The 25,510-nt window shown below is 40.8% G+C and overlaps 2 protein-coding genes across 2 annotated transcripts; both read right to left on the minus strand.

The window, feature by feature from the left end:
• Positions 1 to 664: 664 nt before the first annotated feature.
• On the minus strand, positions 665 to 10,012 carry urp2 (urotensin II-related peptide). Its single transcript, XM_074627839.1, has 5 exons — positions 7,948 to 10,012; positions 4,928 to 5,245; positions 3,671 to 3,705; positions 3,109 to 3,268; positions 665 to 1,122 (listed from the first exon to the last, which is right to left on the minus strand). The coding sequence occupies exons 1-5, from the start codon at positions 8,045 to 8,047 to the stop codon at positions 1,091 to 1,093; spliced, it is 645 nt and encodes a 214-aa protein (XP_074483940.1). The 5' UTR covers positions 8,048 to 10,012; the 3' UTR covers positions 665 to 1,090.
• Positions 10,013 to 12,504: 2,492 nt separating this feature from the next.
• Positions 12,505 to 23,886, minus strand: LOC141763254 (protein NLRC3-like). Its single transcript, XM_074627821.1, has 5 exons — positions 21,947 to 23,886; positions 19,919 to 20,095; positions 17,401 to 17,574; positions 16,570 to 16,741; positions 12,505 to 13,688 (listed from the first exon to the last, which is right to left on the minus strand). The coding sequence occupies exons 1-5, from the start codon at positions 23,818 to 23,820 to the stop codon at positions 13,575 to 13,577; spliced, it is 2,511 nt and encodes an 836-aa protein (XP_074483922.1). The 5' UTR covers positions 23,821 to 23,886; the 3' UTR covers positions 12,505 to 13,574.
• Positions 23,887 to 25,510: the final 1,624 nt, after the last annotated feature.

Below are 25,510 nucleotides of genomic sequence, written 5' to 3' on the forward strand. Positions count from 1 at the left end.
AGAAATGAATTTTATTTTAAAGTCGGCGCACACATACAACAACGAGGTGTGTCTGTCTTCTAAGGACAACGAAGGGGTTAACAGGGATGTTTGTTCATGCGCCCAGGCCACGAGCACACATCGTCTTCTGTGATCGGTCAGTCTTGTTAATTAATGAGTGAATGAAAAGGTCCGAGTCCAGGCTGGCGCCGGTGTGGGGGGGTTGGGGGTGGTATGGGGCTTCCTGATGTCACGGCAACAGTCTCCTGGCATGCAGAGGTCCGAGAAGAACCAGAGGAGAGGAGGGGAGACTGGATGGAGGGATGGAGGGATGGAGGGATAGATAGATGAAGGAATAAGAGCTTCTGAAGGCCTGCACTGATGCTGATGTTTTAGGTTGGACCTGCTAATAACAAATGATTTGAACTATTAAGATCTTTAAGTTTAACAGGTTAAATGTTCAGGCTACAGCCGACAGCTGGACTTATCATTCACTGTACGGTTTTAGAGATGTTGTTGTCTAATTCATACTGTACGGTCCGATCATCATCATAATATTCTTTGCTTGCTCGGTCTGGCTGTAACTTCATATATTTCCTGGAAAAAAACAACAACATTTGATTGTCACATGGATTAACCTCTACCAGGGGTCAGCAACCTGCAGCTCTTCAGCCCCTTCAGTATTAGGGCCACATTGAGGAAAAAATAAATAAATCTGAGATTATGAGAATAAAGTCATAATATTACGAGAATAAAGTCATAGGTTTATGAGTAAAAAAGTCGTTATATTATGAGAATTACGTCATAATATTATAAAGTAGTAATTTTACGAGTTAATTTCTTCTTTTCTCGTAAAGTTATGACTTTATTCTCGTAACATTACGACCTTTTTTCTTGTAAAGTAATGACTTTATTCTCATTGTACAAGATGTGCACAACAGAGCTTGGATCATATCATGATAATGACCAGAATCATTATGGGAGATTGTATATGAGGGGGTTGATGGATGGATGGATGGGAGAAGGTGATGGGTGGGGCGAGGAGGAAGAAAAGGTGGGAGAGTATGGAGGGAAACCAGCTGTGGAAAGGTCAACACTGGCTGAGAGACGATCAGTTCTGGGAGCAGTACTTCCAGAAACACACTGTTGGAGACAAAGAAGAAGAAGAAGAAGATTCCGTTACAAACAAGCGGTGACCTCCGGTGCTGAGCAGTGAAGCCAAGGGTTATATAACTCACCTGTTTAAGGCTTAAAGTTATGCATAATTAAGGGCGTGGCCACTTTGAGGGACAGGTGAGTGCCGTCAAAGCCTCTAGCTGTCCGCTAGGTGTCACCTCAGCTAATTCCAGTCTCGGATCTTAGCCTCTCTGCCGTGTTTGTGATGTTGGCGCCTTTTAGAGACAAATAATACGGCTCGCTGTGCGGTTAATTGTACGACGGGCATCCTGCTGGCGTTGGGCGATGGGCTCCCGCTGGAGGACCTTCGTTTCCAACGGGATATTGGGAACTGTAACGTCCATGAAACTTGTCTAAATCCTGGAATACGGATATTCAACCGTGACTCTTTTTCTATCTACCGATCTGACAGAACAGAGGACTCGTGTGCTTTATGGTGAATAACGTTCATGCACAAATTGAAGGATGTGACGGGATCACATTTCTCTGGAGTTGTACTATTATCTTGTACGATTTCATGTGACAAACTAGAAAATGCATTTCCTGCTGAAAATGCGTGGGAAATGCTGACAGCTGTAATTAATTGCAAAGCATTGCTGAAATTGCAGAAATGTGAAATGACTCGCCTTAAAATGGTAAAGCGCAAATGCATTGCACTGCACTGCTGAAAAACCTAGAAGTTGAAGCTGAACTGCATTAGCTAAAGAAGCTAAGAGCTGAAATACATTGCTAGAAAAGCTGGAAGCTAAACTGTAATACTGTCAAAAGTAGTAAATTAGAATTTTCCTGAATAGTTGGAAAGAAGAAAGGCTTTGTATGTACATCAGACAGATGAACTGCATTGCTAAACACAAAGAGAGAGCGAGAGATGGAGAGAGAGAGAGAGAGAGTAGTATTTGGGTGAAATAAACCTTTAAAACTATAAGTACTTTGACAGAAATAGTATTTTGACCGAATTAACCTTTAAAAACTATAAGTCGTTACACAGAAAGTGGTATTATGGTGGAAAGTAGCAGTAGTAGTAGTGGTAGATGTAGAGGCAGTAGGAACAGCAGCAGTAGTAGTAGTAGTAGTAGTTGTAGTAGTAATAGTAGTAGAGGCAGTAGGAACAGCAGCAGGAGCAGTAGTAATAGTAGCAGTAGTGGTAGCAGTAACATCACTAGTGGTAGTAGTAGCAGCAGTAACAGTGGTAGTATTAGTAGCAATAGCAGCAGCAACAGTAGTAGTATTAGTAGCAGCAGCAGCAACAGTAGTAGTATTAGTAACAGCAGCAGCAACAGTAGTAGTATTAGTAGCAACAGCAGCAACAGTAGTAGTATTAGTAGCAACAGCAGCAACAGTAGTAGTATTAGTAGCAACAGCAGCAACAGTAGTAGTATTAGTAGCAACAGCAGTAACAGTAGTAGTATTAGTAGCAACAGCAGCAACAGTAGTAGTATTAGTAGCAGCAGCAGTAACAGTAGTAGTATTAGTAGCAACAGCAGCAACAGTAGTAGTATTAGTAGCAGCAGCAGTAACAGTAGTAGTATTAGTAGCAGAAGGAGCAGCAGCTGTAGTAGTAGTAGTAGAAGCAGTAGGAACAGAAGCAGTAGTAGTATTAGTAGCAGCAGCAGCAACAGTAGTAGTATTAGTAGCAACAGCAGCAACAGTAGTAGTATTAGTAGCAGCAGCAGTAACAGTAGTAGTATTAGTAGCAGCAGCAGCAACAGTAGTAGTATTAGTAGTAGAGAATCAGCATTCCCACAATAAAGCTCCATTAATTGATTGATTTGAAGAAGACTCGTTTTTTTGGTGAATGAAGTCCTAATGCTAGTATTATTTTATGTATATGTTAGCACCGGTACCAACCGGCTACATCAGCTCACCACAGAGCGTTCTGATGAAGGCTCCGTCTATTCTGATGTGAAATTAAAGAAACTACAGTTAGGCGAAGATCCGGCCGTCGACTTTCACCTCTTTTGTTGGTCTTCTTGGTCTGCGGTGGGAGGGACTTCTTGAAGTTTCGACCGGTCAGACTGGGGACGTTAACGTCTGCACTCGCTCTGGACACGGTGCTGTCGACTGCTGTCGGGGCCGCGGTGGTGGACTTCACCCCTCCGTCAGCAGCAGGAGGCTTTAACCACAGCAGCAGAAGACAGGATGGAGAATGGAGACGGGATGAGGATTGACAACAAGAACCCTGAACTGCCTGCAACCTTCTAAACCCACAAAACATCCTGAGTCGATGTCCATTCTCCGACCCCTTGGACTCTTTTTGTTTTGTATTTATATGGTTGATTACATATTTTAGTCACCTTTTCCCCTCTCATGTCTTTCTTTGGAGGGGAAATGTGGTTGTTGCAGCAGCACAAGGACAGAAATACGTACAGATGCAGAGAAAGTAAAAAATAACTAATAAGAGGTACGTCAAATCTAAAATAAGAATAGAAGTAAAAATAAAAAGTATACAAGAATAAAAAGTTGCAGTGGGGCAAACGAGCTAGAGTAAAAGTATAAATATTTTACAGGAACTCACCACTTTATTTTTTCTTCCTGAATTTCTGCCATTTGCTGAAATGAAAAACAAAACAGTGTACTTCAGTGAAAATGTCCCTGATGAAGTGCAGGACAGTCTCAGTTTACGTGGAGACAAAAAGACAACCATGATCATGCCTTGATAAACCTGCCCAGTGCATGCACGGATACCTATCCCAGCATGATAGGCTGGTAGACCCCTGCTGTAGGGGTCTGCAACCTGCGGCTCCGGAGCCACAAGCGGCTCTTTAGCTCTCTCCAGTGGAGAAAATGTATCATTGTTGTAGGTCTATGGTACGACGGTACGACGGAGTATTAGGGCCACATTGAGGGAAAAAAAAATAATCTGAGATTTAGAGAATAAAGTCATAATATTATAAAGTAGTAATTTTCCGTGTTATTTTCTTTTTTTCTCATAAAGTTCTGACTTTATTCTCGTAATATTACGACTTCTTTTCTCGTAAAGTTATGACTTTATTCTCGTAATATTACGACTTTTTTTCTTGTAATATTATTACTTTATTCTCGTAATATTAACACTTTTTTTCTCGTAAAGTTATGACTTTATTCTCGTAATATTACGACTTTTTTTCCTCGTAAACTTATGACTTTATTCTGTAAATCTCAGATGTTTTTCCCCTCAATGTGGCCCTAATACTCCGTAGCACATTTGCTCTTTGGCCCTCACTGCATTAGACTTATATACTATATACTTAGACTATAAGCTAAGTTACCTTCATCACAATGCTCAAATGTTTTGCGGCTCCAGACATTTTTTTTTTTGCCTAAAAGGGCTCTTTTGATAGTAAAGGTTGCTGACCCCTGGGATAATAGAAATGTGGGAGTGGAGACGTGACATATTGTCTGCATCTTCTCAGTCAGCTAAAGTGCACATAGCAACTGTGGCCCTGTTCAGACCTGGCGTTAACATGAGTGATCGGATCCCAAATGGACAGCTCTAAGTACAAGTGTGAACCCACTCAAGACGCAATGGGATCCGATCGCTCAGACCACATTCAGAGGTGGTCTGGGCCACATATGGCCACATTCTTTTAGCAGTGTGTACGTCAATGTGTCCTGGGCACATTAAGGACCGCCTACTCTACTGGTGTCCCGCTGGGATCCGCGGGGTCTCTGCCGTACGCTTCAAAATACAACGGTGCCTCACTGGAGTCACTTTTGGACGTGTCAGGAACTCTTTCCTAGAGCTTCTAAATACCATTAGTAAGTCAACTTTACATGTACACAGTATCACTACCTCGTGGCATGATGGTGATCCGTGAGCTCAGTGTGCTGTTAAACGTCCTGTGCAGCTCCTCCAGCACCGAGATCATCTTCAGCATCTGGGCTCGTTTATCCGGACCGGCGGTCTCAGGGTCGGTCCTCAGCCGCCCCGCCCTGATGGCCGCGGTGATTGTCCTCGTGGTGGTTTTGTCAGTGATTCTTGTAGTTCCGTGCGCTCCGGCCGCTCTGGTACTCAGAAGCCAGTGTTTCAGGTACCGGCTTGGATTTAGTGCTGAAGACTTCTCCGGTACAGCTGATGCATGAGTGAGGCTGGGCAGCGGTTTCACAAAGCCTAGGGACAAGACAATTATAGGGGGGGGAGTTAATGGTGTTTGATGCCAGCACACAAGACTCTTTTCCTTTTATGATAAGTCATATCAGTTGTCCTGGAAAAGCTAAGCTACAGTATGATGGGTGTGCTGAACGATAGCCTATACCTTTCTTCACACCCTTATAGTTTTGATCATTTTAGTTGGGTCCTCTGCCTGTCCGAATCTATTTGAACCTTTTATTTTAAAAAGTGTTGCAACTGTCGCAATATGACATCATACTGCCGGTATGAATAGTTTTGATGCGATAAACAAATAAACTGCCCACCCCCCCGCTGTGTCTTAACTCAGATTAAAGTAGGTTTAGTATGAGAAAGCCGAGTTCAGGTCTTTAATTTGCTTTGATTCTCAGTCTCAGTCTTTTCTTTGTGTAGTATACGCACTTGCAAACACACACACACACACAGAATTGGTGGGATTCCACTGCTTCGCTGGTTGCTATGAGAGTTGCTACGGGACCTTCGATGTGACATAAAAGTTGTATGAATTGTGTTTATGTGTGTGCATAATGACGTCTGAGGTTTAGCAACAATGCAGCTCACACACACACACACACACACACACACTCACATCGTGTGGATGGTGTAGCTTTGTGAGCAGTACGGCCTTTATAGAGTACGGGGAGAGGGACGCAATTACGGACCAGGGGAATCTAAAAGTTAATCCCGCAAGCGATTGAAAGGGAAACAGCAAATGAGAACGGGCCTAAAAGGAAAGCTCCCTACACTAAAAGTAAAACAGCGCTGCCGAGCAGCTGACAAGAACATAAATGAAACAAAGGAAGCAGCGAAGGCCACACAGACCTAACCCACTCTAAGAGACTCCAGAGAAGAGAAGAAGCTAAATGGTGAGAGAATCCCACAGATAGGTTCACGTGGTACTTCTGAGGATTCACACACCCCCTATACAGATAGAGCAAAAACAGGACAGTACTCTCACTAGCTCTGACAAAGAGACAATGCATCTGAGCACTGAAACCAGGGGTAGATATAGGCTTCAACCAGCTGATCCTCATCAGGGACAATTAGGCTCCACAGCTGCCTCAGAGTAGAGATCATGAACCCAACCTGCCTGCTGAGTGGCCCTCACGAGCTCTATATGAAAAGTGTCTTTAGATAATTTCTGTTATGATCTGATTCTATATAAAAATAAAATTGAAATTGAATGAAAGGAATGTCAGGTCCAACAACCGGTTGGTGAAATAGTGACAAAATGTAATTTGATTCATGTAAAGACACAGATTTTCCTTTTTTTTACGACGATCAGCACGACTTTCAACGACGTATTTTTTTCCTATGAATGTCCAGCAACACGTGATGCAAACCCGTTTAGAAATAAAACTACTTAGCTTTAGGAAAAGATGGATGTTTGTGGCGTAACTTAGAGGTTATGTGACAAATAAATCAACTTTGACTCGTGGTTTCACACGGGACACAAACAGCGGTCTCCTGGGTGAAAATCTGGTATTTTTTAGACCCGCCCATCCACGACCTCCTCCCGACACGGCGTTCGCCGCTTGTGGATTACATACAAATTGATTCCGTGCTGACTGTCACAAAAACAAATTGTGTCTTTGTACACGAATCAATACATTTAATTTGGTGACTATTTCACGAGCTGCTGTGTGACTGGGCCGGTGAAGAGATTTCCTACGATACTATACTTGATAAGCTACTTCAAAAAGCTTGAACCAACATGAGCTTTCACACTTCCAAAAACCTTCCACGGGCTTGATAATAATGGGTTATGCTGGTCCGGTTCTGACCTTAAATATTAGTAAGATCAGGGGTCAGCAACCTTTACTATCAAAAGAGCAATTTTAGGCAAAAGAATAAAAAATAATCTGTCTGGAGCCGCAAAACATTTGAGCATTGTGATGAAGGTAACACAGCTTATAGTCTAAGTATATAGTATATAAGTCTAATACAGTGAGGGCCAAAGAGACAATGTACTATGGAGTATTAGGGCCACATTGAGGGAAAAAACATCTGAGATTTACAGAATAAAGTCTGAATATTACGAAAAAAGTCATAACTTTACGAGAAAAAAAGTTGTAATATAACGAGAATAAAGTCATAACATAACGAGAAAAAAAAGTCGGAATATTACGAGAATAAAGTCACAATTTAGCGAGAAAAAAAGTTGTAATATTACAAGAATAAAGTCATGACTTTGCGAGAAAAAGGAAAATAACACGTACTACTACTTTATAATATTATGACTTTATTCTCATAATACAGTATTACGACTTTATTCTCGAAATCTCAGATTGGTGATCATAAAAATGAAAATGTAAACAGAAAAGTTATTAATTTCCATTTTTAAAAATCCACAGGGAGCCGCAGGTTGCTGACCCCTGGTTTAGGTGATCACCCGATGATGTATTCTCAGGAAATGATCACCCTGTCTGGTCTGCCCAGCTCAGTATCCTAGAGGTCTGGTCATATTGGACGCCAACGTTCAGTGCCAATGCAGGACGTGGCGTCCGTTATGTAGTGAGGGTGGCAGATGGGCAACCATGATCTGTCCCTTACCTTAACGGGTTGCCGATCCTTAACCAAGGCTTAACTGTAGTGTGTTTGCCGTAACACGGACTTCCCCCAACTTTAACCATACCATAGCTCCCACGTGCAGCTACTTCCTGTCATCTCAACAGCTTCCTTACCTCTCTCAGCAGGTGCTGCCTCCAGTCCCGTCCCAAGAAGCATCATCATCATGACTACCTTCATCACGCTGATCAACACCGGCGCTGCACTGTTCAGCATGGCTGGCGTTACTGAGCACTTAAAGAGTAGCGAGTTATTTATGTAGCGCGGATCTATTATCGCAACTTTCTCTGGAAGTTCGGAAGGTTTTCTGACATACGGGTTCTCAAACTTTGTTGCTTCTTCTCGCGCTCAACTCATTCTCCCGAACCGTCCCACTTCCTGTTGTTCCTGTCGATGTGAATGCTGCCGAGGGCGTAGATATTCGCCGACGCGCTCGCTCTAGATATTCTGATGAGCTTTCTAAGCTACGTTTTTCAACCAGGCGATGGTATTCGTCTACTTCTCAACAACTTTACAGTTAAATATCTTCCTTTTTGTTTTTGGATCTGTATAACAAAGTCAGTTCATGTTCCACGGATGCGCCTCTTGAAGAAGGCTTGTCAAGCGTATATGTTCCTTTTTCCACTGCCGCCTTTATAAACCTGAGTTTGCCCCTGAATGACTGACCGACGCCACAGCGTCAACCAATGACTGGCCCGGAAGGCGCTCTAGCCCCCGCCTCTTCCGCCGTGATGGATCGGTGACATTTGGGCAGTTTGGCGGCGAGCTTTGTGTGTTCGGAGTCAAAGCTATCTTTTTTTGTGAATGTGTTGTGTGTGTGTGTTTAGGCTTGTGTTTAACGTGTGTGTGTGTGTGTGGCCCTGGCTGTATAAGCAGTGATAAGGTGGTTCTTAATATGTTTGCTCAGGGGCCACAGAGAGAAAAAGGCCCTCTGACGCATGAGGGCCTGGAGCCACACTGACTGCACACACACATACACACACACACACACACAGTCCTGGGGTCAGTTTGAACTTGGAAGAAAGGGCGTAAGATTGTAAAAAGAAGCGTGGGATGCACATCAAAGGGCACAGAAAGGCTGAAAAGTCGTGTCCAAATGACAGAAGACAAAGAGAGGGTTTTCTAATCCCTCAGACAGGAAGTGGACAGAGTGACGGAGGGACGCCACCTCGCCAATAACCACCACAAATACCCAAAACCCCCCCACCCGACACATGATGGAGGATGAAAGAAAGATGAATGAAGTTGGGAGGTAGGTACAGAGTGACAATGATATGAGGTGTGTGTGTGTGTCAGTTGCTGGGCGAAGAGAATTCAGCTTCAGAACATCCACTCCGCTCTCTGTCTGTGATAAAGAAGCACTTTCTTCTTTCTCATACATCTTCTCCGAGTCCGTCTCTCTCTCCTTTATACGTCCCGTATTCATCATTCCTCCCTCTATTCATCCTCTGCTTCTACGTACGAGGCAGCAGCGACGTATCCCTTCCAGAAAACAAACGATAACATCAGAATCTGCTGTAATGATTCATTTTTTAAACAACATTTTATTGCTGATTATATTATCTCTTTTGTTCTATTGTATTTGATTAAAATTGTATTATTTTAATACAATCTGCTTATTTTGTGTAGTTTCGTAATTTGTATTTATTTATTTGTATTGTTATTTCCTTTTATTTTATTATCTTAAATACCCATCTCTTATTGCTTTATTATTCAGTAAACTTTTATTTTTGTTCTTTTGGTGCATTAGTCTCTAAATCCATTTTTAACTCTCTATATTTTTTGTCAATCGTCTGTCCAGCACTTTGAATTTCATTTGACTTGTTTGAAAGGTGCAATATAACTTATCAAAAGTAAATGATTCAAGAAGAACAGGTCTGTCCATGCAGAGATGGTATCTAATTTGTATTTGATAGGGACGATGCAATTTAACATAGTTCCAATACAGGGCATGTAACTGATGTGCTGCACAGAGTTTATAGCTAATTTTCTCGTGTCCCTAGTTTGACTTTTACATGTAGAGAACAATTCAAATATACAACTATCTATATGAAGAAACCCCAATACACTTCGAATATGAAAATACAATAAAATACACATCATACATAGCCTACTCCAATACACCAATACACCTACACCACACTGTTGAGAATTTCCCAGTAAAATAACAGTAAAGAGCTGGCAGCAGGGTTGCCTTTATGTTACTGTAAAATTAACATTATTATACTGTCGCTGAAATTTACAGCTTTGTACCGTTAATGAAAAATACAGTTTGAGCTGGTTGTTTTTTATTAATTTCACAGTATTTTACAGTTAATTTACTGTTTAAAGACACATTATATAGCTGTTTTTCACCTTTCTTTTACATTATCTTACTGATTTGTTTTAATGCACTGTTTAGGTTGTATTTTTTACAACATCATTTTTTTGCCTAGGTGAATACACTTAGCAGGTTACAGACATAGGAATAGTCACACTAAATACAATTAAAGGCACTTGTTAGGAAAAAGGCTATAATAGACTTGTTGACACTTTTCCAAAAATGTCTGTCTCTAGCTGGCTACAAGCACAGAATGCAAACCAGAACAACATATGAGTGAAGAACAACAAAGCTAATTCACTGATTTTACAATCATGTACAATGTACAAGCCTCACATGAGCAGATCAGGTCCCAGAATTAAAAAAATACTGCATGAAACTGTTACTGATGATACTTTAGACAGTTGGTCAGCAGTAAAGTGCTGTTTTATAAGAATGCATTATAGTTCAGTTAAAAAACGGCCTATCAGTGTAATTTAACAGGTTTTCTTTTGTATTAACAGTAAAGCAATGTTTTTAGCAATAACAGGTTAATACTGTTGAAATCCTGCTGTAAATTAACAGATTTTGTTTACAGTGCAGTACAGCTTGGTAATTTACAGTAAAATGAGCTAAAAATGGATACAGCTCTGGTTTGCTTTTAGCCAGCACTTAACCTTTGCTGTGAAGGACTTTATATCTGGAATTAATTTGATTTCGGTTGGTAATGTGTTCCAGAGTTGACGGCCCTTTATGGAGAAAGCCGATTGTCCAAATGTAGTTCTAAGATGTGGTAATTTACAGCTGCTCCGAGTTACTCTACTGCTGTGTTGTCTTTGGATATATCTGGACAGAGGCTCTGGGGCTAGACCAGGGGTCAGCAACCTTTACTATGAAAAGAGACATTTTAGGCAAAAAAAAAATCTGTCTGGAGCTGCAAACATTTGAGCATTGTGATGAAAGTCGTAATATTACGAGAATAAAGTCATAACTTTACAAGAAATGTTCATAATATCACAACTTTTTTCTCATAAACCTATGACTTTATTCTCTAAATCTCAGATTTATTTTTTTTCCTCAATGTGGCCCTACAACAATGATAAATAAAAATGAAAATGTAAACAAAAAAACAGTTATTCATTTCCATTTTTAAAAATCAGCAGGGAGCCACTGGAGAGGAGCTGAAGAGACGCAGGCTGCTGACCCCTGGTCTAGACTATTAACACATTTAAAGACTAATTTGAGAAAACAAAAATGAGTAAAGCTCTCAAAGCTCAGTAGATTGTGTCATTTTAGTATGTGACAATGATGCCAGCGGACAGGCTTTTTGTCCACTATTTTCCCCATTAGGTCATTACTCTGGGTAAGTGGTTCCAACCTCTTACAAAGCTGTGTCTACCTGCAAACCTTTAGGGTGCATACTGTTCGTCTACAGGGTGTGAGCAGAATGTTTTATTTGAATAGAGGAAAATGATCCGGATATTCACAAGAAAAAAGATGAATGAAAATGTGTAAAAGTAGACAGTGTATCAGAAATGTTTCCTCCAAATGAGACATTTTCTGATATAATGCCATTAAATATGATATGATGCTACTTGTTAAGGTTTGGTTAGGTTAGGGTTCGGGAAAGATGAAGCCTGCATGGAGAGATACCATAAGAGGGAAATATGTCTTTTTGTAATGTGGGTGAATCTACCCTTTAAACATAACATCACCGAATGAGTACACCAGTAGCTCCCATATACTTAACGTTAAGCATTAAATGATATGGATTCAGCTCTGGGGATCATCTCATCTCTGCACACATTACATTCTATGTGATGTAATTCTATGTGTGACCTGCTTCCATCTCTCTGCTTCATCCAGAGAGTGAAAGCAAGTAAAGGTCAGCATGAGCAAACACAGAGCTTTCATTAGTCGCCCCGGTATGGTCAACATATCTGTGGTTGTTTCCCTTCCAACCAGCATTAATGTGCTGCTAGAGCAGCCTCCACTTCCCAGGTCCAGGTCAAACACTGATTTTGGGTGATAAGGCCCGACCCAGTCTGAGTTCCAGTTCAACCCAAATGTTGGACGGGCGAACTGGGGAAACTATTTCTTTAAGACCTGGCTTAAGTTGAACCAGGCAAGGGTCTAACTGTTGCCACAAGGTTGGGATTACTTTAAGGGACTCTGGTGCGTGGTCAGTAGGACACATTTTCTCTCAGCTGTTCTTTCCACCAGAAGACAGATAGCCCCTTTACACCCGGCAGATCAGATAGTGATCGACCACATGACACTAAATGCCAAAACGAGTTGAGGGCAAATCCTGATCCGATCGGCCGAACCTCCGGAGGTGGTCAGGGAAGCATAGTGACCACGTTGAACACAAGTGTGAATGCAACGGCGTTTTTAATCCACATACAACAACTACGTGGGTGAAAATACGTAATCGTCATTAGACAGTAAGCACGCTGAGCTACTAGCAACAAGGAAGCAAGATGGAGAATGGTCCTGGCTACAATGTCAACGAAATATGAAACTGGAACAAGCCAAGGACGACAAGAAAAATGACGAGGGGGCAGGGTAACTTTTTCGGAAACGAGGAGGATGTGATGTTGGGTTGTTTGAGTTGGACAGAACGATCACATCTACATCAGATCTAAATGTGGACACTGGAGATGCTTTTTACAGTTTTACAGCAGGGATGTGCTCCAGAGTCCAGTCCAGTTCCCTGATAGCTTCTACCTCCATTAAGTCCATTGTAGAAACAGTGAGCATTAAGGTGAACCACTAACCAAAATATCATTTCTCCAACACAAGCTACAGAACATGAACGGTGGTGATAACGGCATCTCAACATTGATTTCTGAGGGGAAAAGCTCCACAGGTTGACTTCATGTGTCTGTGTTGAGCCATGTAATGTGAAAACTAGCAGGGTGACACGTACATCTGTAATAAACTAAAAAAATATGATTTGTTTTGCAGCAAAAAAACAGATAGTCAGGATTTTTTTTGTTTTGTTTTACATCAAACATCACATACAAAAGACAATATCAAGGAGCTGACTTTCCACCAAAATCCAGACATAATCTGTTTGTAGTTAGTTGAGAAACTGAAGCCTCAGGTTTAGGTTTTATCTACTTCTTTCTGTTTGTTACAAGCAAATCTGTTATAATATGAAAAACGGCTGGCATTGGTATATATATTGTATATGGTATATATATATTTAGTAGTATGAGGAAATTAACTGCAGAACTCCATCGTTCCACAGGGTGGAGCTGCAACAGAAAGCAAAGCAGAAACATCTATGTAAATGTGTTAATCTACAGTTCTGTTGTCATAAACAGAACTGATCTGCAGAGGCACTTTGGGTTCAGAATATATGAATGAATGAAGACAAAGTGAAACCCAGGTCCAGGTGGAGGAGGTGGTTGAGTGTGGAGCAGAAGGAGTGGAGGAGTCTCAGTGTGTCTGCAGAGACTGTGCAGAAGGACAGAGTCCAGATACACTGATGATACTCTGTCCAGTCCAGAGGAACAAACAGGGATGATGGTGGTTAGAGATCACTACCTCCATCTGATGAGAGAAGAAGAAGACAACAGAAGTCATCCATCAGTGTTTACAGAGACTCCCTTCATCAGCTGTCAGTCAGCATCCAGTATAAAGAGCAGAAGGGACTTCAGTCTGTGTAGCGTAGCCAGCTTCCTTTCAGCTCTCATGTTAACGTATTGGAGTGAACACACTGAGCTCAGAGCTCACAGACCAGAGGCCTGTACTACGAAGCCAGTCCAACACACCCAGGGTATCTTCTCCTTATCTGGTTTAACTAACCCCTCAACCAAGATCCCGCTAAGCAGTCCTACGACAGCCGTTATCAACTCCGTAAGTCAACCCAGGGTTTCTCAGTCTGGCTATGAGTGCGTTCACATAGAAGGGGCGGGGTTTGTAGCACATGACCAATCACAGACATGGACCAGTCTACGGTCAGCAGAGCGGCATACTTTACAAACGCATATTAGAAAAGTTAAAAACATAATCCAGACTAAAATTAACACAGTTTAAACTGCCAGATGCAGGAAGGACAGCTGACAAAAAAATCACTGACTGTGAATGTGTAAATAAACAGACTTTTAATATCACGATAGATCTGACTAGAACTAATTACACGTGTGTTCCATTAAATCAATGTGTTGATTAGATGTGTTCTTATAGAATAGAACAGAAGATACTTTATTCATCTCCTGAAGGAATTATAATACTTTAGTCTTATTCTTTCAGCTCCAACCCCGGCGGTGTGAAACAGACTTGGGAGAAGGTAAATAATAAATCTATAAACATAATTCACAGCGGTAAGCAGGCTAACTTTCACATCTTCTAATCACCCACAGCATACATAAAAGTATTGGTAGCAAACTAACCAAGGCAACACATTCAGTCTGAGGGACTGTAGGAGCACGACTCTGACGTGTCTCACAGCAACATACGGCTCAAGAAGCTGATTCAGATGAGTCACTATATGAATATCATATATGAATATATGATAAGAGATCATGTACTGATTTTGTGTTATTGTGGTTATATAAATGTCATTTATGTCCGTTTCACACCGCTGGGTTTGCAGCTGAGAGAAGAAGGCTACATTAGTGTCATACAGGTCATAACAATACATGTGATCACATTAACTCAGCAGAGTACACAAAGTAGTTCTAGTCAGATCTCTGGTGCTCTAGACGGGGCAGTGATATTACAAGTCTGTTCATTTACACATTCACACAGTCGGTGACCTTTCTGCATGTGTCAGTTTAAACTGTGTTGCTTTTAGCCTGGATTATGTGTTCAAATTCTTTGTCTCTGTGTAATATTATCTTATGATCCACACAGTGGAAATAAACTGCTGAGAGTCCTGAGAGCATCATTACTGCAGAAACAGAGAGCTTTTCACTGCTCACTTTAATGATGGATTTACTGCTGCTAGGTTGGTTTCAGTCACATTTCAATGTTTCATCTACTTTTAAATATTACATGACAAATATGTAAATATTAGGGCTGTCAATCCAATAAATTATTTAGTCGCGATTGATCGCATGATTGTCCATAGTTAATCGTGATTAATCTCAAATTAATCACACATTTTATATCTGTTCAAAATGTACCTTAAAGGGAGTTTGTCAAGTATTTAATACTCTTATCAACATGGGAGTGGGCAAATATGCTGCTTTATGCAAATAAATGTATATATTTATTATTGGAAATCAATTAAGAACACAAATCAATGACAGATATTGTCCAGAAACCCTCACAGGTACTGCATTTAGCATAACAAAATATGCTCAAATCATAACATGGCAAACTGCAGCCCAACAGGCAACAACAGCTGTCAGTGTGTCAGTGTGCTGACTTGACTATGACTTGCCCCAAACTGCATGTGATTATCATAAAGTGGGCATGTCTGTAAAGGGGAGACTCGTGGGTACCCATAGAACCCATTTTCCTTCACATATCTGGAGGTCAGAGGTCAAGGGACCCCTTTCAAGATGCCCATGACAGTTTTTCCTTGCCAAACTTTAGAGTAAGTTTGGAGCGTTATTTAACCTTCTTCACTACAAGCTAGTTTGACATGATTGGTACCGATGGATTCATCAGGTTTTTCTAGTTTCATCTGATACCAGTATCTTCACTCTAGCTTTAGAACTGAGAACGCTACAACCTAAAAATGACAAGTTGTGTTAATGCGTTAAAGTAATTGGTGGCGTTAAAACGAACTAGCGTTAACTTGTTATTATTGCGTTAACTTTGACAGCCCGACTAAATATGGAGTCTTTTTGGACAAGGAGATCAAACAGAGCGTTTCAGACAGAGGGTGTAAAGAGGTGCTGCAGCACAGCCGCTAGAAGAAAAGTAAAGTGTTTTTTGAACATTAAAGCATGTAAACATGTTTTGGTGAAAAAAAAAAATACAAGTATGCACCTGAACATCAGCCTGTTAGGTCCTCTTTAAAGGGTCCTACATGTTCATACACAGACTGAACAGTAAAACCTCAGCTGTGATTACTGGACTTCAGCAGAGGTGCTGGTCTTTATAAAGACCACATGGTTACTAAATGTAACCATGGTTCTATGATGGTTCTATCTCTCAATGAGAGAACACACACTTTCTGATCAGATTTGATGGTACGACAGTTTGATGGATGAGGACCACTGTCTCTATACATGATGTGATGCTGTCAGCTGTAATCCAGCTTTATTTCCTGGAGACATGAACACAAGAACAACATCTTCTTCACATCGACTCAAACACATGATCACAACAAGCTTCTGGCTGATCTGATTGGTTAACTGTTCTCTCTCTCTCTCTCTCTCTCTGTGTGTCACCGTTCTCCTCTCACAGCTTAACGGAGGAAACACATCACAACAATACTGCTGAAACCAGCATGGACCAACTCCGACCCTCTACTGACCTCAGTCTTCAGTCTACAGTGTGGACTCTCCACAAGATCAGACAGCTGCTTCACATCCGAATCCTTCAGGTTGTTGTGTCTCAGATCCAGCTCTCTCAGATGGGAGGGGTTGGACTTCAGAGCTGAGGCCAGAGAAGCACAGCTGGTCTCTGACAAACTGCAGCTCATCAATCTGAATAAAGAATAAATGATGAAGATAAAATCACTTTATAATCCAATCAGATGTGTTCAGGTTTTAAATGTGTAGCTCAACATCACTATGTCCTAATCAATAATCTTTTCCCTAAAATGAGTAGAGTGACTTTGTCATTGTGTTATTGTGGATCATCATAATGTCAGCCTTCTACAGACATCATCCAGCTGTCACCACAACATTCATACATCTATTCATGTCAACACACATCAATAACATGCTGCTGATCTCTGTTCATCTTTGTGTGCTGAAGGATCAATATCAATGATCAGACATTATTTGTGGAACATGTTGAAACAAAACGAAAGCAGAGAAATATTTCTACTTCATGAAGTAAACTTGATCAATTTCAAACCAATATTAGTTGAGAGGATCTTCTGTATCCAGATGTGACCATTTACCAACAATGATAAACATTCATTTACTTTAACAACTAACAGCGGACATTTTCTACACTTTCTTTAAGAAACACAAGTCTTTTGTGACTGCAGACTAGATTTAATTCAAGAAACGTGAAAATATGAAGAAAAGGACATTAACAACTTTATGGATGTAAGTTATGTTTGTACATAAATCAGGTTCAATTGTTAATTTAACATATAAGATCTCTAATAGTAACAGAGAGTCAGTGAACTGACCTCAGAGTCTCCAGTCTACAGTGTGGACTCTCCAGAAAACCACACAGGACCTTCACTCCTGAATCCTTCAGCTTGTTGTTACTCAGATCCAGCTCTCTCAGATGGGAGGGGTTGGACTTCAGAGCTGAGATCAGAGAAGCACAGCTGATCTCTGACAACCTGCAGTCACTCAATCTGAATAAAGAATAAATGATAAAGATAAAAATCACTTTATAATCCAGTCAGATGTGTTCAGGTTTTAAATGTGTAGCTCAACATCACTATGTCCTAATCAATGATCTTTTCCCTAAAATGAGTAGAGTGACTTTGTCATTGTGTTATTGTGGATCATCATAATGTCAGCCTTCTACAGACATCATCCAAATGTCACCACAACATTCATACACCTATTCATGTCAACACACGTCAATAACATGCTGCTGATCTCTGTCAAGTCTGGAATTAGAGGATCAATATCAAATCAGACTTGTTGGACTTCATTACTTCATTTATTACATGGCCTTCTTCTCACTGTATCTGCTAGCCTAGCAGGTTTATGTCATTTACAGGAAAGGTCCACATTTGTTCAAGTGTGTCTGTAAACAACAGCCACATGTCATATGTACATTAAAAGAGTTATTGGTGGCAGTAATCATTCCTCCTGTGAAGTGGTACCTTCATATCACAACTACACTGTAAGAAATGACTTCACAAGTTCAAGTGAAACTAATATGAAGATTCAGCAGTCTGAGTCCGACAAATCAAAGTTAGACTGTTTAGTACCAAATTCCCTCTTTGAGTTACTATTCCTCCTGCAGCTCAACAAGGAAACTGTCAAACACAACATACTGACCCGATACATACTAAGGCTGGGCAATATATCCATATTATATCGATATCTTGATATGAGACGAGATATCGTCTTTGATTTTGGATATCCTAATATCTAGGGTTGTCAAAGTTAATCGTTTTAATACCACTATTTTCGTTAAAGCATCAACGCAATCGATCTTCCGGAGGTTGTAGCGGCTCAGTTTTATAGCTAGAGTGAAGATACTGGTATCATAGGAAACTATAAAACCTGAAGAATCCATCGGTACCAACCATGTCAAACTAGCTCGTCGGGAAGGAGGTTAAATAACGCTACAATCTTGCGCTAAATTTTGGCAAGGAAAAACTGTCATGGCCATCTTCAAAGGGGTCCCTTGACCTCTGACCTCCAGATATGTGAATGTAAATGGGTTCTATGGGTACCCACGAGTCTCCCCTTTACCTTTACAGACATGCCCACTTTATGATAATCACATGCAGTTTAGGGCAAGTCATCACACTGACACACTGACAGCTGTTGTTGCCTGTTGGGCTACAGTTTGCCATGTTATGATTTGAGCATATTTTTTATGCTAAATGCAGTACCTGTGAGGGTTTCTGGACAATATCTGTCATTGTTTTGTGTTGTTAATTAATTTCTAATAATAAATATATACATATATTTAAATCTCCCTTTAAGGTACATTTTGAACAGATAAAAAATGTGTGAATAATTTGTGATTTAATCATGATTAAATATTTTAATGGATTGACAGCCCTAGTAATATCGTGTTGTGTTGTAAGTGTTGTCTCTTCCTGGTTTTAAAGGCTACATTACAGTAAAGTGATGTCATTTTCTGAACTTACCAGACTGTTGTAGCTGTTCTATTATTGGTCATTTACACAAAAAAATATTGTGATATTTGATTTTCTCCAAGTCACGCAGCCCTAATACATCTAACTCAGACTGCTGAAGCCTCCGATTAGTTTAAGATCAACTTTACAGGTCATTTTACACACAAGACTGTGGATTTAGTCCTCATCTCGTAACACTCAGGTTATACGGGGGTTGCTTCACAGACAGAAGGAATGATGACAGACATCAATAACTCTTTGAATGTTCATATGAACATGTGAGTATTGTATTCAGATAGACTTGAAAAAATATGAACCTGCAAAGAGGTTTCAGATGCAGAATATTTATTTGGTTTTTGCTTCAAATAATTAGACAATGCTGACATGAAAACAGATCACAGTTAGATCTGCTGTCAAAAAGAACGTGGGAATAACTTAGAACCATAGAGACCCCTGATTAGATGGTGTCGTTCATAATCATCACTTATGTGCCTTTAAGTTGGTGCAATACGTGTTTGTTGAAGAGTGCTGCACCTTTAGACATGTTCAAATAGAGTGCTACAGGAATGAGTCCTAAAACCCAGAAATGAGTTAGCATTTAAGCACTTCCTGTTCCCTCGTCTTGAAGTCAATGGGTTTTTAGTTAGATGGCTGAAATAAGGTCTGTAGTTAAAGGTCCAGTGTGTAGGATCTGGCGGTATCTAGTGGTGAGGTGAGGAGATTACAACCAACTGAAGCCTCTCCTGTGTGCCAAGCGTGTTGGAGAGCTACGGTGGCCGACGTGAAAACGTTAAAGTCCCTCTCTAGAGGCATCTGGAGCAGAGCCAATGTGTAGAGAGTGTGTACAAACATAAGCTACAGTCAGTTAACTGACCTCAGAGTCTCCAGTCTACAGTTTGGACTCTCCAGTCCAGCAGACAGCAGCTTCACTCCTGAATCCGGCATGTCGTGGTTGTCACTCAGGTCCAGCTCTCTCAGATGGGAGGGGTTGGACTTCAGAGCTGAGGCCACAACTTCACACTGAGTATCTGAGAGTACACATCTAGAAAGTCTGTGATGAAACAAATTACAAAATATGTTATTATGAAAGAGGTTAGTTTATAATTACCTCATGCATTTGATGACGAAACAGTTTGATATATACTTCTTTGATTAACATTTACTCCTCACATCAGTGGTTCAGCTAATCTTATCTCACTGGTTGACATGAAACAATAATTCTCATCACTCTCTCTCAAACCTGCAGACTTTTAATCTTTGTTTTTCTTTAATCTTGCAGATGAAGAGAGAGAACATGTAGTTACATTGAGGCTTTCATAATGTCCAGTCTGTCAGTGTGATCTGATCCCAGGTCTGTCTACACGAAGTTAGCATGAGGCCTTCTTGATTAGAAAAGCATTTTTAAAACTCAGTGAATAAGTAATAATAATACAGTTGATAAAGTTGACCTCTCTTTGCTAGCTACATGCTGCTGTCAGGTGGCGGCCAAACGGTAGAGATATGAAACAAATCGCATAATAATATTTGACCTGTACATAATTAAACATTCATATAACTAGACATTTTGATGACTGCATGGCGTTTTGTCATTAACACTCTTTTCTGAGCATCAAACGTATTCAGCTCACAAACACAATTAAAGAACCAATAAGGTTGCATATTTTCAACATAATGACATCAGAAAGTTGATATCAGTGTATCAGCATTAAAAACATAACATTGATCTTTGGTTTGTATAAGATCTCTTAAAAAGTCTGAATTCTACCATTCTGCTGTTATATATTCATCAGACCGCTGTTATTGGTGGAAGCTGTGTATTTCCTGTTACTACTCTTCTCTACAGCAACAAGAGAGAGAAACACCAGAGTTTCCTTCTGTGAGTAACAGAATAAAAGGAAAGACTTCAAAACAAGATGATGGAACACAACTTGAATTCATTAGCAATAAAATGCACCATTGCTCGATTCAACACACTCAGGGGTTTTACAACGACAAGCTTTGTCTCGTATGACCAGTAGTTTACGGTGGCTAATGCTAGAGTCGGGTCGATTTTCAGTTTTGCCGGTCCGGTCCGGTGTACGAGCTTAAACCGGTTTGATTTTATGCTAACGACACGTTCTGGCAAATTAAAAAGTAGCCGACATCAACAACCTGTGCCGACAGAGTCACAGTGCTAAATCCAGCCTGTATTGCATTACTAATAAGCAATATGACAACGCGATTAACGTAATATTATGATATTATGTTGGTTTATAAACAAGAAGAGGTTTGTTTACTAGGAAGTTCATGTGTTTTTTGGGGTGATGAGACGAGACAGGGCAGAGCTGGTCTCAAAGAAAACTAAAGCTGCAGCAACATGGCAACAGTTTGGATTTGAAGCCAACGAAAGAGATGAGCCCAAAAAACACACAAGTAAGTTGTAATGTGGTGCAAGGCCTATTGAAAGCAAACCCCAGCACCAGGACTCTGATCCCAGGACCGCCCCGACTCCCCGCCGGATCAGCAAACGTTCTGTTGCTGTCGTTACACCGGTTAGACCCAGCACTCCACCAGACAGCTGATCGTTTGTTCTTTTCATTTGTTTTACCAGGTTCACATGTCGTCTCCATCACCCCAAAAGATAAATAAGAAAAAACTGTGAAATGTAACAATTATTAGAAATAAATAGAATAAGTGTTCATTAACTTGACAGCTAGAAACACAAACTACTGAAACATTTTGTAACTCAACATTTCAAACAGCTCAAGAACATCTGTGACAAAATACAACTGACAATTATGTAATAAACAGGTGGAACACTTATAAGAATATTATATTTGAAGAATAATTTATAGTGTGTATATTTGAAGAACTAAACTACTTATCTATACTGATCTATAAAGTTAATCACATCTGGACTTACAGAGCTTTTCTGCAGTTCCTCACAGCTGGAATCAGTATCCATCGTCCTATCACTGATGTCTTGTACTTGTTCAGGTCCAACTCATCCAGAACCTCCTCTGACATCTGCAGCATGTAGGCCAGAGCTGAGCAGTGGATAAAAGAGAGTACCTTCTCTGATCTGTTCTCTGACTTCAGGAACTCTTGGATCTCCTGATGTACCGAGTGGTCGTTCATCTCCGTCAGACAGTGGAAGATGTTGATGCTTCTGTCAGGAGAGGTTTTGGCATCAACCATGTTCATCGCCTTCAGGTTGTTGATGGCTCTCTGGATGCTTCCTGAACTGTCCTTTGTCCAACCCAGCAGACCTCCTAAGAGTCTCTGGTTGGACTTCAGAGAGAGGCCATGAAGGAAGCGAACAAACAGGTCCAGGTGGCCATTTTTACTCCTCAGGGATTTCTCCATGGCTCTCCTCAGGAAGTCATCCAGAGTTGAATGAACATATTTTTTTCCGAAGAAGGTCTTCAGTACCTTTGTTTTCCTGTGTGTGTAACTGTGGAACATGTAGACTGCAGCCAGAAACTCCTGAATGCTCAGGTGAACAAAGCAGTAGACTGTTTTCTGGAAGATCACATACTCTCTTTTGAAGATCTCTGTACAAACTCCTGAGTACACTGAGGCCTCCGTGACATCCAGACCACACCGCTCCAGGTCTTCTTGGTAGAACATGATGTTTCCTTTCGCCAGATGTTCAAACGCCAGCCTCCCCAGCTTCAGAAGAACTTTCCTGTCAGCCTTTGTCCGCTCCTGTGGGCTCGTGTCATGTCCCTCACCGTACTTCTGCTTCTTCCTCTTTGTCTGAACCAACAGGAAGTGTGAGTACATGTCAGTCAGGGTCTTGGGCAGCTCTCCTCTCTGGTCTGTAGTCAACATGTGGTCCAGAACTGTAGCAGTGATCCAGCAGAAGACTGGGATTAGACACATGATGTGGAGGCTCCTGGATGTCTTGATGTGGGAGATGATTCTGCTGGACAGCTCTTCATCACTGACTCTCCTCCTGAAGTACTCCTCCTTCTGGGCGTCAGTGAAGCCTCGTACTTCTGTTACCCTGTCAACACATGCAGGAGGAATCTGATTGGCTGCTGCAGGTCGGGAAGTTATCCAGACGAGAGCTGAGGGAAGCAGATTCCCCTCAATGAGGTTTGTCAACAGCACGTCGACTGATGACTTCTGGGTGACATCAGACACAACCTCGTTGTTGTGGAAATCCAGTGAAAGTCTGCTTTCATCCAGGCCGTCAAAGATGAACAGAACTTTACAGACAGCAAGCTTCTCTGCTGTGACCTTCTGTAATGTTGGATGGAAAACATGGAGCAGCATGAGAAGACTGTACTGCTCATCTCTGATCAAGTTCAGCTCCCTGAACGAAAGCAGAACCACCAGACTGACATCTTGGTTCTCCAAGCCCTCTGCCCAGTCCAGAGTGAACTTCTGCACTGAGAAGGTTTTTCCAATGCCAGCGACGCCGTTCGTCAGAACGACTCTGATGTGTCCCCGTTGGTCAGGTAAGGCTTTAAAGATGTCCTGGCACTTGATTGGAGTGTCATGGAGGCTCTTCTTCTTGGAAGCTGTCTCAAGCTGCCTCACCTCATGTTGGGTATTAACCTCTTCACTCTGTCCCTCTGTGATGTAGAGCTCAGTGTAGATCCTGTTGAGGAGGGTTCCACTTCCTGTTTCATCAGTTCCTTCAGTCACACATTCACATCTCCTCCTAAGACTGATCTTATGTTCATCTACAACCTCCTGCAGACCTCTATCTGCTGAAAGAGAGAGACAAGTTTGAGACAAAACAAAGAAACTTATTATTTTCATTGTCAATATGAAAATGATCAACATAACAACCTATAAAGAAGTAAAGGTTATAAAGTCATCATCCCTTCTTGAAGTCAAAAATAACATCAAAGTGATTCTTACACTTATTTTTAATAGTTTTCAACATGTCGCTCTGCAGGACCAGACGTGTGTTTGTAAGTTAGAGAAGGAGACTGTAGCAGGAAAGCTAATGTGGGCTGTTGTTCAAAGTCTTTGGCTCCTGTTCAGTTCAATTCAATTCAATTCATTTTTATATAGCGTCAAATCATAACAGAAGTTATCTTAATATAGAGCAGGTCTAGACCGTACTCTATAATTTAGAGACCCTACAAAAGCATGAGCATGCATTGTTATGCGACAATGGCAAGGAAAAACTCCCCTTTCGTCAGTGTGACTGTCTGTCTGTGATAGAACAGTGATGTTGTTGCTTCACATAGAGTTTAACAGTTCTCCATCTTCATCTATGCAGATGGAAAACAAACATCATTCTGATTGGTTAATGCAAAGACGGAGTGCTATCATAAAAATATAAATGTATTCCTTTTGGGTTCAGATTTTCTCTCAAAGGAGAACAAAGGAAGTGATGCAGAGCAGATATGTATGATGGAGAAGATCTTAAACGTTGTCACAACAATAGTCAGTGTATTAAGACAACAAGTCCTGTTTCCAGACATGAAGACATCAGCAGACACATCTACAGTCTTACTTTGTACAGTGCTGGTCTGACTGGCTGTCTGCAGTCGAGGTCTTGTTCTGGATCTGGACACCAGCTCGTCCACAGAAGCATGACTCTTCTTCTCTCTGTGGAGACATTACTTTAGAACTAAAATGATATGTATGATGGAGAAGATCTTAAATGGATTACTCCGTTCCAGTGGACAGCACCTGCATAAACTATAACTTCTGGAAAACTAAAGTCGCAAAGGTCTGACACAGTTTCCCTGTCTTAGAAGTCTTTATTATTAACACATAAAATACATTCAGGAAGTGACAGCATGTTTATTTATACTGCAAATGTTGAATGCATATCACCACTGACAGGCAGTTACTGTTTACAGTGATGATGCTGCCACCTTGTGGTTTCCTGGCGTGCCCTCTCAATATGAGCGTGCATGAGCAAGTTGCAGTATTTTTTCCATCATGATATACAGCCTCCAGAATAATATCAATGTTTTAAAAATGTCCTCTTTAATACAAACTCATCATTTTCTGCAGCTACTTCACAGTAAAGGTCCTCCATTAAAGAGAGCTGATTATGTCCTTTACTGTTTCACAGTCACTTTGGGCAGCTTAGCTTGAGTTAGTTAGGTTTGAACTGAGGTTAGAAGTGGTCTAAATATTGAGGTAGCCCAGCGGTTTGAGACACACATCATGTAACACTGATGTCCTGGTGTTCCTTTTTTAATGTCAATATGTTTTCTGCCACTTTCTACTGTCAACTATCAAATGAAGGCATGAATTCAAATATTCTAAAAAACAGAAGTGGTACAAATCTACATTCGACCATTTCATGAACTTTGTTGTGTCAGTAGATAGTTTTACACCAGAGATGTTTGTCCTTATAGAATAGTATAAATAGTCCAAAGCTTTCAACTGAAAGCTCTGAATCAATAGTAAGTGGACCTTTGAGCAGATTTTTCTTTCAGCAGATTTTACATATGTAGTGAAAGAACAAACTCAAACCATCAACACATATAATCCAGGTGAGCAAATA

The sequence above is a fragment of the Sebastes fasciatus genome, chromosome 24, assembly GCF_043250625.1.
Source record: "Sebastes fasciatus isolate fSebFas1 chromosome 24, fSebFas1.pri, whole genome shotgun sequence".
NCBI lineage: Eukaryota > Metazoa > Chordata > Actinopteri > Perciformes > Sebastidae > Sebastes > Sebastes fasciatus.